The 18,641-nt window shown below is 42.9% G+C and overlaps 1 protein-coding gene across 2 annotated transcripts in view; it reads left to right on the top strand.

The window, feature by feature from the left end:
- SLC7A14 (solute carrier family 7 member 14) overlaps positions 1–18,641 on the top strand; it is a 122,914-nt gene that overhangs the window by 96,884 nt on the left and 7,389 nt on the right. For both annotated transcript variants that reach the window (XM_021068226.2, NM_001243461.1), the window contains 3 exons: positions 2,786–2,932; positions 5,474–5,682; positions 7,576–8,453. In XM_021068226.2, the coding sequence (XP_020923885.1) occupies positions 2,786–2,932; positions 5,474–5,682; positions 7,576–8,453 (1,234 nt within the window). The remainder of the gene's footprint in view (positions 1–2,785; positions 2,933–5,473; positions 5,683–7,575; positions 8,454–18,641) is intronic.

The raw sequence follows: 18,641 nt of genomic DNA, 5'->3' as shown, positions 1-18,641 counted from the left end.
CTAATTATCTCCTAGGCTTCTGGCAGACTCACCAAGGCAGAATATGGAGAGCCATCTCATCCTAACACCTCTCAAATATCAGCAAGGCACAGGGCAGCTTTTAGGGATCCTAGATGCTAAGGAGCAGACAACCAATGACATTCTTTTGACAACTAATTGAGCAGCCAGACTTCTAGCAACTGAGGCATATACTGATTCCCCACAAAGCTCTGTAGAGGGAAGGACCAACCTGGATTGACTAGCAGAGCAGTTACACTAAGTGGACTCTGGAAAAGAATTTCCATGTATGTCATCAAATTAAAAAGTCATTACTGTGTTTTATTTGCATAAAACATTAAGGAAAGTTAAGATAAAATACCAATGAACCAAGAAACAGATACACATGCACACACACACCAGTTTTATTCACAGATGCTCACCCCTATGCACCACACACTCTTTCATGCATGAAAGTGTCCTAATCATAAATACCAGGGGCCAGATCTGGAAAGCAGTTTTAGTGGTTATTTGGGTAGAAACACACCCATACACAGTTTCATTTCTTTTGTACTTACCACATGAAAACAAGCTCATTTCCAAACCTATGAACGCCCATGTACAATGAGGTGAGATCTGTTTAATATCCTTGTCTGGAGACCAAAGATAGTTTCCAAGCCCTGAAATGAAGGACTTCATTGGAGTGAAACTGGGAATTATCTCCTCTGGTGAGAAGTGCTTCTTTGAGAAGATCTTTCTACCTGAGCTACTAGAACAGATCAGGAGTTCTTAAGGTGGTTTTTGTTTTGTTTTGTGCTGTGGACTCTTTGGTAGTCTGGTGAAACTGATGGACTCCTCTGAATTGTGTTTATATCATGTATAAATTGTGTTTACAAATGAATAACCTAATTACATAGGAAATTGAAAAAATCAATTACAGTTGACCTGAGAACAACACAAGTTTGAACGGAGAAGTTCCACTTAAGTAGTAAATATTACAGTGCTACATTGGTCAGTGGTTGGTTGAGGATACAGAGGAGCCATGGATACAGAGAGTCACTATAAGTTATACTTTAATTTTCCACTGTGCTGGGGTGAGCACCCCTAACCTCCACATCATGCAAGGGTCAACTGTATATTGAAATATAGTTACAAAAATATTTTTAGAATGTGATATAACAAAGTGCTTCTTTATTGTGCTTTAAATATTAATATCTATGTCCAATAATGGTCATAAATTGGAAGCAGCATGCGCACAAGAGATATTTCAAGATCTCTACAACAACTAATATGTGGGAAAATATCTTATTGCTATTGATTACAAAGTCACAGGTACTATTAGTTTGTCACCTACACTCATAATTGAAAGAAATGATGACATTCAGTAAGAAGTTAATGAAAATAAAGACATTTTTTACTCAGGAAAATTCTCAGGACCCTCCCCTCCTGCCAAATTACATAAGCATCAGAATAAGAACCCCCAACTGGAGAACTTAAACAGTAGAATCCTAATGGGAGAGACTGTAGAAGAGATGAACTCACTTTACAGATGAGCAAAGGCTGCTTTGGAAAACTTGAGACCATCTTCCACTTTGCAATGTACCTTGCAGGTTCTAGTCCTGCGTATTTCCTCTTTTACTTCTTGAGAAGTCAGTGGGAAAGGTAAGAGTAAAAATTTAGGGACAGGTATCTGCTTGGCACATGTTTAGAATTTCATCACTTATAAGCTAAACATGGAGGGAAAAAAACAGTCCAGTACACAATAAGCCTCACTCCCAGATCCGTGGCTAGAGCTTTCATGTTGCCAAATCCTTTTACCCCATAAACACAAGTCCAGGAAAATCTCTCCCAACTTCCCCTAAAAGGATATCCCCGAGCATTCAAAGAGGTACATTTCTTACCTTCAGCTGATAATGAGAATATTAAGATGGGAAAACAAAATTTAAACTTCAATAGATTCTCTGGAAGAAAGTCACACATTCCCCAATGGAAGATTTTTTCTGACATTTTGAATCATCAAGCCCCAACCACCCTTAGAATCACATAGGTGTCTGTCAGGCAGACATCCAGCAGATGTCACTGGTCACCACCTCCCCAGCTTCATACCGCCTCACTCCTCATCCCTTCCCCTACCTTGTTGCCCAACCAGGCCCCTCAAACCCCCCAAAGGAGCAGAAAATTCAAACTATCTCTACCTATCTTCCCATGGAAGACAATAGACTATTTGAAGATCTGAAAACCTTTTATATAATTTCAGATCTGAAAGTTGCCCTGGAGGTGATTTATCAGGGTCACTAATGGTAATCTGGGCAGGACTGTATGTGCAAAAGCATCTGAGCTCCCTACACTAACCACCAGAAGTGCCCACCCATGTCTCTGTGTAGCTACAAGTACCTCTGCATATTTCCAAACATTTCCTAAGAATAGTCACACAGCCCCTGATCGTGGCTGAAAACCACTGAATGAAAATGAAACACAAAAAAGTTAATGAGTTTCCAAGACATAGGGATAGCCAATTTATTATCTATAACCCCAATTATTTTCAAAAATGATTTGAGTGGGTTGAATGATCTAGTTTTTACTTGAGTATAATTATCCTTACCCTTAATTTTACACATGAGGGAATTGCCCGGTGTCACACAGCTAGAAAGCAGAGATTAGAACTCAAGCGTTTAGCACAAGTTCCACCATGTTATCCCCTCTACCACTCAGTGATGTCTGCTGGGCATTGGGCAATTGCGGGGGCCATATGCCAGGCCCCAGTGCTGCCCTGACACTCTGGGTGTGACAAATGTCTTCATCCCTACAGGTGCTGCAAGGAGCAGCCACATGTTTCTATGCTTTCATTGGCTTTGACATCATTGCCACCACTGGAGAGGAAGCCAAGAATCCCAACACATCCATCCCCTATGCAATCACTGCCTCCTTGATCATCTGCCTAACAGCATATGTATCCGTAAGTACCAAATGCTTAGGGGACCCACCACATGGCCTTTTCATATGTGACCTTAAGACGTGGCTCTGGGACTGGGTTTCCTTCTGCCAGGAAGGAATCCTTTCCTTATGCCTTCTTCATGTTTGTACACTTTGTTTCATGTTTCTCCCTCTTTTTACACTGGCCCAAACTCACCCCACCCACCAAAGACAAGAAGAAAATCAGGGCACCAAACTGGAGACAGGAGAAGGCCCAAGCCCTCACTTCAGCCATGGCCCCCAACCCTGCTTCACCCTATGCACAGGCTTTTGGTGTCTGCTGCTGCCCAGAGGATAGTGTACAGGGAGTGGGCTGCCGTCCAAGGAGCTCAGATCATAGGCTGGCAGTAACGGGTGGGTGTGCAAGCAGAGGCATTGTGGGCCTCTCTGTGCACCCTCCTCAATGCTCTTCTGTCTTCTGGGAGCTTCCCGGCAGCAAAGAGGCAAGGCTCTCCCAGAGTAGGGAAAGAGAATACATCATCCTCTAGAAACGCTTTTCCCTTAAATCTGAGGGTGGAGAGGCAAAGACAGGAGACGGCAATTTCTTTCCACTATTGCTCTCTCTTTTTACACTGGCTCAAGTTTGCTCCTTCAGGTTTCCTTCCCAAGGGAAGTCCTCAGAATGAAGCCTTCAGGCTTTCTCCTCAAGAACACTCCTCACACTTCTGATGTGTCATCTCTCAGCTCTCATCCCAGAATTTCTATCACAGAAATAGTTCAGCTACATCTAACATCTCCTGAGCCCCTGGCAATGGAGAGAACCAGCTGATAAGCCAACAGGTGTGTGGTTACACAATCCTCCCAAGTCCTGATGGTCCCACTCACTTCAATCACCACGATTAGAAAGAGCTGGCCTCTGAGGTAACCCCCATCAGCTCTGCTATTCCTGCTGCCATAGCATGTGGCAAGAACCTCCACGCCTCAACCCCCGCCAAAAAAGAAACAACATCTTTAGCCACAACCTGAAGAAGCCAGGCCAACTGATCATTAAGGCAAACCGCAAAATAAGATTGCCCTGGAAGCCAAAGGAAAACATGAGAGCAGCATTGGATATGGTTTGCCCACCCAAATGCTTATGGTGGGGTCAGCTATCACCTCCCTTATGCACACACATGCAACTGACTTCATCTTAACCAACCTTAATAATCACTGCAGACAGAATGTTCAGGAACAACTGGTGGGGGAAGGGGAGTGTGGCGGGCAGAGGGAGCAGTAGAAACACTGTGCTCTGCATTCCCCCTCCTGTTCCTCCTTCACACTTCCCCTTCCTCCAGGAGCCAACTGTTATAGCACACACAATGAAATCATTAATCACAGTTCCTTCCTTAGAATAGTGATTTATAGACTACAGAGTACTTCTATGCAACTACCAAATTTTTACACATCCTAATGTGGCTTCGAGACTCACAGAGAATTGCCATGAGAATCAATCCCACTCTCTTCCAGTCTACCCCACCGTATCCCCAGAGAAGATGTTACAAGTAGTTATGTTGCTGGGAAAGAGTCCCTTTTAAATGCACGGGCCCTAACCATGCATGGGGGGTTGTCTGGTCTTGTGTTGGTCAGCAGGCTGCCATTCTACCACCAAGAGAAAAGCCAAACTGCTGGGCTACAGTAATTCATCCTGTTGTCCTCCCTATTGGCCCATGGATTCATTGGAAGATGTTGGCTCCTGAGAAATAAGCAAAAAAAAAAAAAAAAAAAAAAAAGTGATCTAGAAGTGAACCACTCTCCTTTTCAGGCTCTGGACTCCCTTCCTAATGCCAGGATTGGCAGGGGGTCCCTGGCCTTATGACTGCTACCTCCAACGTCTGGGACCAATTATGAAGGAAGGGATGTTAGAGCAGATCAATGACATATGAAGAGAAATAAATCCAGGTTAAGCAAAGCCGTAGTGGTCTTATAGCCCAGAGTAGCACTGGATTCCATCCTGATGCCGTAGTTTATTTCTTGGCCTGCCTGGTTCCTAGGACTGAGTGACAGAGAGGAAATGGAAATATGAATCCTGTCAGTTAATTGGCTGTGGATCTCCTATGCACTTACTTGTAGAGCTTTGATCTTTGGTCTCTGAGGTAAGAAGTAGTACAGTTGTGACCCTGCAGGACCCTGAAAATATTTAAAAAATGAGGGTCCTGTCCATGTGGGAAAGGTGCTAATGGTCCCTGCCAGGCCTTGGCTCCAGTGCCTTTGGGTGCAGCTCCTTCCATCTGATAATATCTGGCCTTCATTGAACTATCAGTGTAGTTCTGCTTTCATGGAGCTGCAGTATCTACTCCTCAGATATGAAAGGGTCACAGAGAGATTAGAGATGATCTGGTCCAGTCCATTAAATTCGCATGTGGGGAGAAAATACCGAGACCAAGAGCTCCGGAAGCCAAATAACTAGTATAAAATCAAGGCACATGCTAAGTGGCAAATCCAAGCTCCCATGCAGGACCAGACCTCTTTCCTCTCCTACGGAACCTCCACCTATGCTTCAGACAGACCCCTCTACCTCCAGCCATGTTTCCTCTTGTTTTAACAGGTGAGCATGATCTTAACTCTGATGGTGCCATATGATGCCATCGACACAGAATCCCCGCTCATGGAGATGTTTGTGGCTCGTGGATTCTATGCCGCAAAATTCGTAGTGGCCATCGGGTCCGTTGCAGGACTGACAGTCAGCTTGCTGGGCTCCCTCTTCCCAATGCCGAGGGTCATTTATGCCATGGCTGGTGATGGGCTCCTTTTCAGGTAAGTGTTATGCTCTTTGGCATTTATTCTATTCTTCCACACCTGCCCAGGGAGACTGTCACCTACTGTCAGCCTGATTGTAGTTTTGATGCAAGTGCCTGTCACACAGACTATGGAACTTGCCACATATCTTGGCAAAAAATATGAGTAAAAATAGTGTAGGTCCTAAAACAGCCCCTCAGTTTGACTGTGGATCTATCAGTCTAGCACAAACTGGTATGTTCCCACCAATTCCTCCTTCCCCTCTTATTTGACATTCTGTGCTCCTTTGTAAAGATGATGGGTGCCAAAATGCTACACTGAGTGGCCAGAAGGAAAAATCCATCTCAAGGGCATCTTGGGTTTGCCCTCACATTGAAACCTGATAACTGCCCCTCTGAAGTTGAAAACATTCAAAGTTACAATTAAAGAAAAGACTCTCTGAACAGAACCTAATAGGAGCAACAATTGTTACCACTTATTGAATATTTGTGTACCCCAGATATACAGTATCCCATTTATTTGTCACAATAACTCTATTTTACAGAAAAGTACCCTAGATGAATATATTCAAAAAGGTTAAAAAAACAGAAACAAAGATAAAAGCAAAACCTTGCTCCCAAATCCCCCAGCTGCTGGGTGAGGGGGTTAGGATTTGAACCCAGGACTATCTGACCCCAACAACCAGACTTTTAACCACACCAATGTACTGACACTTCCAGCCCCCTAAGGTGGCCATGAAGTGGCCTATCTTCCCATGATAGAAATGGGATGTAGCCCCATCTCTTGGTTCCTAGTGCCCACTGTGTGAGGGCCTTACAGAGAAGGTATTCTTCAAGTGCACAGAACAAGAAGTAAACTGCCAAGAATCTCTCAGGGATGCAGAGGGATCCAGCTCAGGAACTTTTATCTCTACCATCATCTGTCATCTTCAGCACCAGTTCTTCTGCATACCCCCTGAAGTAACCACTAGGTCAGAGCTGTGATCCTGGGGAAGTGAGACAGATCAAGAAGAGGTTGATCATGGTGGAGTATGACAGCTTCATATATCCAAAAGGCCTTTCTGCTATCAAAGAAAACCAAGAGGAAAGATACTGGAGCTCCAAGCACAGTTTAGACTCTTGTGTGAATCATGGAAATACAGGGGGAAATCGAAGAGGAGGGAGGAGGGAGTGCCAAGAGAAGAGAAGAGGAGGGCAGGAAGTTACCTAAGCCCTCAGAAACTTTTAAGAGAAGCCCCTGCCATTCAACCATCTTGTTGGTCTTCTCTATCTTCTCCAGTTAGTAACTGGCCAGATTTAGCCTTCATGTATGAGTACTTGTTCTTAATGACTATGTTATTTTGCCAAATAAGTCTCTGTACTTTTGTTATAGAGCAAGTGTTTCTCAAGCTTTGGCGTAAGTCTTCTGGGTTTTTTTTTTTAAAGCATAATTTGTTGGGTCCCACTCCCACAGAGTCTGATATAGTAGGTCTCAGGCTGAAACCTGAAAATTCGTATTTCTTACAAGCTCCAAGGTGATGCCAGTGCTGCTGATCCATGGACCACACTTTGGGTAACACAGGTGTGAAGGACCCCCAAGCAGGTGTGTGACTTCTTCAACTATGCCTTCCTCAACGCAATGTCTGGGCTTCAATTGAGATTTCTGAAAACCTCCTAGATTCAGTAAGCCCATCACACCACATAATGAAGTAGGAACTTTATAATAAAGAAGTCTGCTTCAAATCCAAGGAATTAAAGTAAATTCTGTTTAAATTACATTCCAGGAATCAAGCCCTGGGGTAGGAACAGCAGCTGGATTTAAAGCAATGAATCCAGAAGTACACTGGAGAAGCAGGACCAGGAGGTGTTAAGTCAGGTTGAATCAATCACCAAGTGCAGCTCACCACTAACCCTCTGTTGCCCCTCCCTCCAGGTTCCTGGCTCATGTGAGCTCCTACACAGAGACCCCAGTGGTGGCCTGCATCGTGTCAGGGTTCCTGGCAGCTCTCCTCTCCCTATTAGTCAGCCTGAGAGACCTGATCGAGATGATGTCCATCGGCACCCTCCTTGCCTACACCTTAGTCTCTGTCTGCGTCTTGCTCCTTCGATACCAGCCAGAGAGTGACATTGATGGGTTTGTCAAGTTCTTGTCTGAGGAGCACACAAAGAAGAAGGAGGGGATTCTGGCTGACTGTGAAAAGGAAGTTTGTTCTCCTGTGAGTGAAGGGGAAGAGTTTTCCGGCCCAGCCACCAACACATGTGGGGCCAAGAACTTACCATCCTTGGGTGACAATGAGATGCTCATAGGGAAATCAGACAAGTCAACCTACAATGTCAACCACCCAAACTATGGCACCGTGGACATGACCACAGGCATAGAAGCTGATGAATCTGAAAACATTTATCTCATCAAGTTAAAGAAGCTGATTGGGCCCCGTTACTACACCATGAGGATCCGGCTGGGCCTTCCAGGCAAGATGGATCGGCCCACAGCAGCTACAGGGCACACGGTGACCATCTGTGTGCTCCTGCTCTTCATCCTCATGTTCATCTTCTGCTCCTTCATTATCTTTGGTTCCGACTACATTTCGGAGCAGAGCTGGTGGGCCATCCTTCTGGTCATTCTAATGGTGCTGCTGATCAGTGCCCTGGTATTTGTGATCCTACAGCAGCCAGAGAACCCCAAGAAGCTGCCCTATATGGCTCCCTGCCTCCCCTTTGTGCCTGCCTTTGCCATGCTGGTGAACATCTATCTCATGCTAAAGCTCTCCACCATCACCTGGATCCGGTTTGCGGTCTGGTGCTTTGTGGGTAAGCAACTTCCTTTGGAGCCTTGGGAGGTCCCTTATTAAGGCCTTGTCCAGGATTATCCCAAAACTACTTCCTAGCTGGACTCAGCATCCCCAATCCAAGAGAAATCTGGCTGGTTGTTTCTGTGGATTCTTGCTTTCTGCTTTAGGGTCAAAAGAGCCAACTGTGCCCATTCTGCCTGTTAAGATCTTGGTTGGTGATTCTGAAGAATGATACTGATCAGTCCCTCACTTCATTGAATACTATTACTGGACGTTCTTGTGGATAATTAGTACCATAGAAAGTCCATTTAAAATGAATCCACATTTTTAAAATGACAAAAATTACATATAAAAGCAAGGGTGGGAAAGGTTGAGTGGAATTCTTAAAAACTAAAAATTATGAAACTAAAAAATTATTAAAAATTTTATTTATCTTATATTTGACAAAATTAAAATAGCAATCATGCCATATTTTTAAAGAAGCAAAGTATAAATTAAGCATAGGTTTTTGGCACAATTTTTTAGACAAAAGTGTATCATGACACAATTTAACAGCCCTCACTATTTAATGACTTTTGTAAAATATTCAAGAGTTTTTCATTCTTTCCCAAGGTCTTTCTTAACCCTTTAATATTCCAATCATTCTCTTGGGAAGTACCCATCACACATCATCCCATTGATTTTCTCTTGTTCTGTCAACAACTAATAGGACTCTGTCAGGTCCTTGATGTCCACAGCTTTGAGTGAAGTACCACTTCTCTCTCTAAACTCACTTTCATTGCTTCAGGATGTCCTGTATCTTTCCCAAGATTTCTAGTTTTCCTTTAGGACCAATTTATATTATATTCACATTAAATATTTATCCTCTATGACTGTCACTGATGTTTATGAAATGGCTGGTGATTGGTGCTCATGACACCTTGAGAGGGATGTTTAAGTGAAAACTAATTTTAAAGTTACTATTTTTCTATTTCCTATACAACTTGGTAACCCTGGGGTCTCTGGCAACAAATACTTAGCTAAGAAGGATCCTTAGAGTGCTTTAAGGAATAGGAAAGTAAAGAATAAGTAACCCCATCTTAAGGAGGGGCAAGACAGATACATGGGGAAGGCATCATAGAGACTCACTGAGTTGTAGCCCATCCACTCCTCCAGGTCAGGGATATGGGTTCAACTTGGTGCCTTCTGTACCCAGAACACAGTCTGTGCTTAATAAATACCGCCCTATGATTATAAAGCACTCCAGATGAGAAAAAAAGAAACTTCCGATCAGAATAGCTGGAAAGGACTTTGAGAAGGCAGCATCTGAACTGGGCCTGTAAGACAGGATTCAGATAGTGGGAAGCAGGGGAAAACAGTACTCAAAGGAAAGGGCATATGTCTCCCAGCAGATTCCTCACCTCTGAGGCCAGCCTCTGCCTTCCTGGAAGCACTGTGTACCCATTTCTCACTACCCGAAGCCTCATCCTTTGTTAGACTTCAGGGATCTCTTGAGAGGACCCCACTGACTTATAAAAATTCTAAGCATTTATGTGATTTATTCACAAATATCTCTTTTCTGTTTAAACATTTTTCTACTGGAACAAGAAGCTAAGCAATGAACAAATGCTACCATCAATAGAAATGACTGAAGTCAGTAGAAATATTAGAGTCACGTATTTCTCAATTGAATGAAGGCATAGACGCAAATACACGTGAATTTACTCATTTTTTCCTGGGTTATTCAAGCCAGAAGAAGCCTTCAACATCTAATACAATGTTCCCCAGAGTGTAGTGACCATTCCACTGCTAATATTTGGACTGATTTTAGCAAGTATATGAATGAATTATTTAATATTATATAGTTATTATTTACTTTCACTTATTCACATGAATCTGATTATTTTTAAATTTTAAAAGTGAGTCAAATTAAGGAAATACATTAGTACTAATACATGTGCCATATGATTCAAAGTAATAATTAACACATACAACATTTGTCACATTTCAGTCATCATTCCAGGGGCTCTATTTATATTAACTTAGTTAATCCTCACAACCACCTCCATTTTACAGATAAGGAAACTGAGGCACTTGACTGAGGTCAGATAGTTAGAATTTGCAAAGCCAAATTAGAACTGGTGGTGTGGGTCCAGAGTCCATGATCATAGTCACCCTACTAAAAATACAGTATATAAATCTAAATAAATATAAAGTTTGAGAAATACTGACATGGTCCACCACTTCCCCACTTCTCCCTCAATTTTATAGGAAGTAAACTGAACCTCCAAGAAGTTAAATAACATGCTCGAAGTCAAAAGGAGTAATAGGAACTTATTCACAGAGTTATTACTATACTTTAGAAATCTCCATGCTTAGATCTGGGGCTCCTACCTCCCCACCCGAGTGCCTCTGAGCAACTTTATTTGCTCAGAATGTTTGATATGTGGCCTGTACAGATTAACACATAACATCAGAGCTGGCTTCATGGGTAGATGATCTGTGGAGTCACACTGGGCCCCACACTTGGTTTAATGCTCTGGTGCTGTCTTCTTCGATTCTTAACAATTTTCTAACAAGAGGGTCCATGGTTTCATTTTGCACTGGAACCCACCAATTATGTACTTGGTCCTACATAATATCCATGTTTCTGGAGCACCAGAGGAGTTTTGCAAAAGCAGGGTGGTGGCAGAGGCAATTGCCCTTGGAGTCAGACAGCACCAAGTTGAAATCATAGCCACTTCCTTGTAACCTTGGAAAGTTCAGTTAACTCCTTGGGGCCTCAGTTTACTCATCTGTAAAACTGCAGATAATTCTAACCTTGATCTGGTTGCTGAAAATGTCAGGAAAAGTAATAAGAACTATTTCTTTCTTGACTTACTTTTAAAACTCTAAAATGATTCATTGTTCCCCAGACTAGCTATCACATGCTAAAGTACAACGTGAACCTGTTCTGACTCAGGCTGCCCTTCTAGTTATCAGGCAGAAGACAACTCCCAGAGAGCCTTTTGTAATCTTGCTGATAGCACAAATTTCACACTGGCTCTAGAAACTGAGACTCCTTGGCATGGGAGGATGCCACCCTGCAGCCTGGGCTGGCCAGACAGAGGGCACTTGAGTCTGTACTTCAGTAAGCACACAGCTGCTAGACACTAACTGCTTTGGTATCATGATCTTTGAAAGCTGGTACATGAGTAAACTTCACCTAGAACAAAGATTTGCAACCCTGAATACACTCAGAATCACCTGAGTCACTTCCGAAAAATTCTATGCCCAGGATCCCCCCCAAAGAGATGCTCTGATTCAGTTGGTCTCATAAGGCCAAGCACGCAGTATTTTTAAAGCTCCCTTTTGTAATTTGAAAGTATAGCCAGGTTTCAATGATCTAGAACAGTGGTTCTCAAAGTGTGGTCCCAGACCAGCAGTATCAGTATTTTGTGGATACTAGTTTGAAATGCCAATTTCAGACCCCACCCCAGACCAACAGACAGAATCAGAACCTCTGAGGGCAATTTACCAAGCCCTCCAGGTAATTCTGATGCATGCTCAAATTTGAGAACCACTGATCTAACGAAAAGAAGATATTAGCATACTGTAAACCAGCTATGATGGAAAAAAATAAAAATCATTTAAAAAATATATTAGCAAGCAAGGCAGGTAATTTAATTATAAGCTCCATATTTTTGCATATATAAAATATATCCATCCCACAACCCTAAATTGGTTTATAAAATCTTTAATAGCCTTACAGAATAAATATCCCATCTCTAAATTCTGAGCCTCAAAAAAATGTCACATTATTCTTCTTAATCTCTCAATTCATAACACAAGTTTCCTGGGGAGAACAGTAGAGAGATTTCTAAATGGAGCTTCTTATGAAACATCAGCCACTTTTTTAAAATATTTACATGGTTAGGCTGAGTCATAACTTGATAATCTTCTTAGACACATTTTTTTGCCCAACCTTCTCTAAATGAATCTTAATTACAGCATTTTAAAACAATGTTTTGCTACATTCGACCTTCAGAAGAGCACAATTCATAGCATGAAACAAGGTACAGTCCCCACAAGATTACCCAGCACTTGTTTCTTTCCCTTTAGACAAGAGAAATAGAAAACAGCAAATGTTTAAAAATCCCAACAAAAGGAGCACAAAGCAGACTTAATTTCCCTTTTCTCATAGATGATGCAGTTTTGTAAAAGATACCTCAAGGGGTTGGGCAGTATCTCAGAGAATATGAAACCAGCTGGAACCAGTGAGAACACTGTTCGATGGTATTTTCCAGGCATCTGTCAGGTCTACTGGTCCCTGTGCACCTTTATTGTAAATTAATCACGTCAAAGGCACCCTTACTCTGGGGACTGTCAAGTGTTCATTTGGAATTTTTGCAGTTCCTCTGAGGAAAACTTAATTCTTATCTATAGCTTTAGAGAATAGATAGGACTTGTGATCTGGGAATGGCCCTCATAAATCCTATACTAAACCATAAATACCCCCAAAGAGAAGATGCTATACACCTTTGCCTGAGCTCTCATCTGAAATCCTATTGGAAACTAATCCAAAGCAGCCACTGTGATGAAGGGAAGAGGAAGGAGAGAAGGGGGCCATGAATTGGGACCAGAGAGGGCACCAAGATAAATTCCTGATGGTATGTCCTGTAAATAAGTTTGAAATTCTCCTTTGAAAAGATGAGAAAACAACTGACAGCTTCAACATCAAATCATGCCCAGAAGAGCAACTAAAATCACAGAGGTCAGGATGAGGAGGCAACAGGGCCAGGGTGATTCCAAGAAGAAGAGAGGGTGCAAATAAATCCTGCAACACCTGAGGCTGCCTGCTGGCAAAGGTGCTGGGCTGCACAGGGAAAGGCCTCAGGAGAAGGAGGCAGTTGAGAATGAAGGCGGAGGGGACCAGTGCAGGGCACCCAAAACAGACACCACCACCACAGTGAAAGGGCAGGTGATAGGCTTCTCTCCCTCAGCCTTACATTTGTGAGATTCATCCACATGTGCCTGTAGTTTCCGTTTGTTTGTTCTCCTTGCCATCGAGTGTTCCACTGTGTTGATATATCACAATCGATTTCTCTGTTCTAGTGTCCGTGGACATTGAGCATGCTTCCAGTCTGGGGTTGTTACAAGCAGGACTGCTACAAACATTCTTGTACATGTTTTTGGTGAACACATGGACACATTTCCCTTGGGCTTCTGCTGAGTTAGAGATGGAATTGCTGACTTGGATTACTGAGCATTTTAATATTCCTTAACAAGACTGCATTCTGTCTCATAGCCATTGCACTCCTCAAATAAAATAAGGGTCCCCAGCTCCATTTTGCAAATGGGAAACTGAGGCCTAAAGAACATGACTTGATGTTAGATCAGCTGCAGGGCCAGGAGAGATGCTCCCCTGGTCCCCATTTCATCCTGAGCCTGCTCTTCCTGGCCACACCATATTAAACAAACCTTACTGTTATTATAATCAAAAGGGCTTGTGGTGGTATTTTAAAAATAATCAGTAAAGTGGGAGTTGGTGGGGACTGTGCTGGATGTGAGGCCACCTTCTCATTACCATCCAGTCTTCATGTATGCATTAGCAAGTGTATGTTTTGGAAAGTTGATCCCAGAGTAGTAAAAATGAAAACGGTCTGGGCATAACAAAGCACCTTAGTTATCTGCAGCGGGCAGGGCTTCCTGATGGAAAGTGCACCCCAGGAAGAGGCAGCTCCACCCAGCCTGAGGTCAGGTGACCCACCTCCTCTGCCCCAAGAGCCCTGAGCATGGAGCTGCATGCAGTAGACAGGAAGCTCCTAGGGGACTCCAGAGGTCAGGCACCTGCTTCACAACCTTAGCTTGTTCCTACAGACTTGGAAATCTCTCTAGTCCCAGGTCACCCACTCTCTTCTCAGAGTTGAGTTTTTGTTCTAGGATTTCTCCCACATGATCCAGAGGACCCTCTCGCCCTACCTCTACCCCTCTCACTTGTAGGGTTGGGAGTCATTTGTTTAATATGCTTAGGATGGACCAACACAAGTGGAATAAGTAGGTGTTTCCCCAGCTGATTCTGAGGTGCCCCAGCATCCTGAAGGCAGCCAGGCATCCCCAAACCCTCCCTGGAGGCCCCTGGATAGTATGGGAGCAACCCTCCACTTAGATTCAAGAGATGAAAGCTCCAGTACCATTTCCATCACTGACATATTACTTAGTTCTTAACTTCTCTGGGATGATGGATGAGAAAGGGCATTTGTTATAAAGGGGTTTCCAATCACAAGGTGTTATATTACATAAAGAAAGTCCATTCAATTGCTAAAGGCATGATTCTTCATCTTGTCTAGTTCCCATCTGGGAACTTTTGTCTGGAAAAGAAGCCAGAGCCTCCCTTTGAATGCTTCCCATCGGTGCTAACAGCCTCTCAAGGGACTCATTCCATTACTGAGCACCCAGTAAAGCTATAGATGCTATTAAAATATTGAAACACTTCTGTGCCTACTACTAACTAGGTGCTGCCTGAGCCCCCCTTCCCCCATCATCCACCAACTAAAAAATTCCCTTCCCCCGTGATCCATGAACTAAATAATTAACTCCAGCCCAGCAGAGAGGCCTCCAAGACCCTGCTGTAGTGCAAAAGCTGATGTGCTTCTGATTTTTAACATCTCATCTGCCTTTCATTTATTCACATATCAGATGTGAAGCTACAAAGCAGTAGATCTCAGTTTTTATGGAACAAGAGAATTAAATAAGTCCAAATGGAATAAATCATATTATTTATCCATTAGCCATCTTACTCTTGAGGCTTGGTTCCAAATGACTTCTGGCTTATGCCAAAAGCAAATCCACTCTCAAAAGATAAAACTTTGCCATCTGTAAGGGTTTACAAACAAGTATGATGCCAATCTCAGCAACAACCTAAATAACAGGACACAAAGGCTATTTCACGCAATGACAGCATCACTGGAATAAGTATATAGCCTAGAAAAGCAGCCTAGAAAAGTGAAGAGTTTATCCCCATATATATAATAATTAGGGAAATTTTAATGCTCCTGGATATCAAATGATATTAGTTTACAGATGTGATAATGGACTAAGTCTTTTAAAGGAGTTTATTTTACAGATACCTACTAAAACATTTACAGATGAAACAGGATGAAATGGGTTTTTTTTTTTTTTTTCAAAATAATCTAAAGAGAAAGAGGCAGGGGGTGGGTATCAGAAGGGAAGGGGTTAATGATGAGTATGCGGGCTTCTTTATTACCATTGTCTCCACTCCTACATGTTTTAAATTCTTCAAAAGTAAAGTAAAGCAATATTGTTTCCAATCAGTCTATACCTGGCAGCCACCATGGCTAGGTGGGGGAAACAAACAGGTGAAAGCAGCTGGATTAGGAGGACACAGAGGGGCACAGAACCATCCACAGTCCAAACACTAAACATTGACTGTGTGCCTGTGGAAAATCCTGTGTTTTGTCTTGTGCCCCAGTTTCCCGTCTGTGAAACACACATAACCATAACCTACACACACACACACACACACTCAAACAAGTTAGGAGGCATCTAAAAGATAACATTTGTATAACATTTTGAGGGAAAGGTGCAACATAAAGGATGCATCACTGCAGGACCTAGGTGCCCAGAGGTGTTGGGTGAAGTTTAGTCCAGATGATTCAGGATTCCCAGAATCCCTACAGATTTTTCAGAAACTACTTCATGCTTAGTTCTCTAAGCCAACTGAAAAAAGGAGCAGAAACAAAACACTTCTACACAGGAGGCTTTTAGCAGCTCTGTTTACTCCTCCAATACAAAGCCCTTGTTTATGTGCGACAGATGGTAATACATGTTTCTCTCCTCTCTCTCCTCCCTCGCTCTCTCCCTTCATTTGTTCCCCTCTGTTTCTTTGTCCACCTCCATCTTCCCTTTTCTCCAATCCTTCTCTGCCTCATACCACTGTTCCTGAATTAACTCAAGGGCCAGCAAGAAAGATAAAGGCAGACAGAATGCCAAGCCCTAGGAGAACATGTTTGCCCAAGCCAGCTATTCATGCTGTCAGGCTGCATGCATGCAGTGGCTTCTTGGTTCACAGCACTCATATCTGATACGTATTTTTGAAGACAGAGGTACATACCTGTGAAACTATAGGGGGCTCAGAGCAAACATTAAAAGGCCCATAAATATTTATGTGGCAGGTTTCCATGGATTGCTTTTGCAAAGGAATCACAGTCAACACATTTGTGTACAGAAATATATTTATGTGTGTGCACACGGGTGCCTGTGTACACACACACACTTATGTTCCCTCTGGGTCAGGCCACTCCCCAAATAAGACCTATTACTGAATATTTACTGCACTATGCATGGTCTATAACCCAGCAAGGGATGGGGGTATAAAGGATTGGATAAGCTAGAGCCTTCTCTCTATCCGCATAGAATGCTGGTACTGCCCCTCGCAGACCCAGGCAAGTGACTTAAGTCTTTTCCAGTTTCTATTCCCTCTTCTGTGAAATAAAGGTATTCAAATAGACTAATGACATAGACTCTTTTCCAGCTCTAAATATCCACGATTATGATTCTATGAAGAAGCACACCAAGACTCTCAGAGAGTTCCCATAAACTAATCTACCTGACACCCCAATACCTGGTAGGGGCAGAGGAAAGTCTGTCAGAATAGATATCAAACCAGTGCTTGAATGAGGATATGACATGTGTAGCACAGAGGGGAGAAGCTAGGGGCAAGGAAGAAAGAAAAAAAAAAGTATTAAGTTTAGCAGGGAAACAACATGCTTATAAATACAATCTGAGAAGGGGATCAGAGATAAAGAATTGATATTTTAGATATAGATATAGATAGATATAACCAAGCAGGAGGAGGCAAGCCTTGGCACCTGCCTGAATGTCTAGGAGAAAAGATAGCAAGAAAGAAAAACTGGGCAAAAGAAGGTGTGTGCCTGATGATAAACTCAGTTCCCTGAAATTTATTCTGAGATTTCAAACATGCTTCCACCAGAGGTACTCTCTAAGAAGCTGCATGCTGGCCTTTTAAGAAGAGGCCTTAATTTGGTGCCTTGTTCTTCCCAAGGATAGTAACTATCCCCCATGGCCATCAGCCACCCTCAGACAAGAAAGAATAAAGATTCATGCTCAGAAAAATGAAGTCGCTATTTGAGAATGGCTACATCTGCAAATGATTAGCTCCAGGATTTATTACCAATTAGGACTATAAATCTCTGCTTACTTTGGCTCCTGGAAAGTTGATTTCAATGGGAGAAGGGGCGGGGGTGAGCCACTTGAGACCAAGAGGTAGAAATTCAAGCTTAAAAAGACACACTTCAAATTCAAAAGGAAGCATGATACCTCAAGCACCAAAACGGAAAACGGGCTTCACCTTGTGATACTAAGCAAACAGCCCAGCAGATGCCCACGGAGTTAGCAAAATCAAAGAGACTAGTGCCACCCAGAAGGGGGTATTGGGGCCTGAAAGGAGGGTGCACAACCGAGGGGCCCCCAGTGGCCCGGCCACAAAATGGCTGGAGTTGGCAGTGAAGATACGCATCAGGAGCTTTAATGTGTTTGATCTCAGGGTTTCTTAGCCTTACCTGACCACTGGAATCACCTGTGAAGTTCTACAAACACCTATGCTTGGGTCACATTGCAGACCAATTAAATCAGAATCTCCAGTATCAGGGTTGTGCAAAAACTCATGACTCTCCAGGGGCAGCCAGGGTTGAGAGCCACTGCTTATCTCATTTCCTCCTCATAGCAACCCCATTGTATAGGGACAATACTCTCATGGCTTCATAGAAGCAGAGGTACCGAGGGACTCTGTAACTGGTTGAGGGTTGATCAGCTAATAGTGATGAAGGCAGGATTTGAACCCAGGCCTCACACTCTTAACCATCATGCCCCATGGCCTCAAAGGCTATGATTTTCAGTGTTCCAGGCCCTGAGCCTTCATGGGCTTTTCAAAGTCAAATATGGAGGCTCTCAGACTATCTTCATATATTTTTTCCTAAAAATTCTAATAGAAATGAAGCATTAGCCCATATTAATGCTACATATTAACTAGGAAGGCAGGTTTCTTTCCTTTGCCTGGAATGATATAAAAATGAGGAGGTTGCCCTGGATATTTCATGCTCATCAGTTCTCATTCATTCCTTCAACAAACATTCATTAAGTGCCAGATTTCTGCAGAGTCTATAAAACAGAACCATCCTGTGCACACAGACTATCACACAACTGATGT

This window comes from Sus scrofa, chromosome 13, assembly GCF_054392235.1.
Source record: "Sus scrofa isolate SSC_HxYL_T2T_F1_AM1 chromosome 13, Sscrofa_HxYL_maternal_Yorkshire_Landrace_v2.0, whole genome shotgun sequence".
NCBI classification, from domain to species: Eukaryota; Metazoa; Chordata; class Mammalia; order Artiodactyla; family Suidae; genus Sus; species Sus scrofa.
The sequence above is the reverse complement of the archived record's forward strand: the minus strand, read 5'-3'. Positions and strand labels throughout refer to the sequence as shown.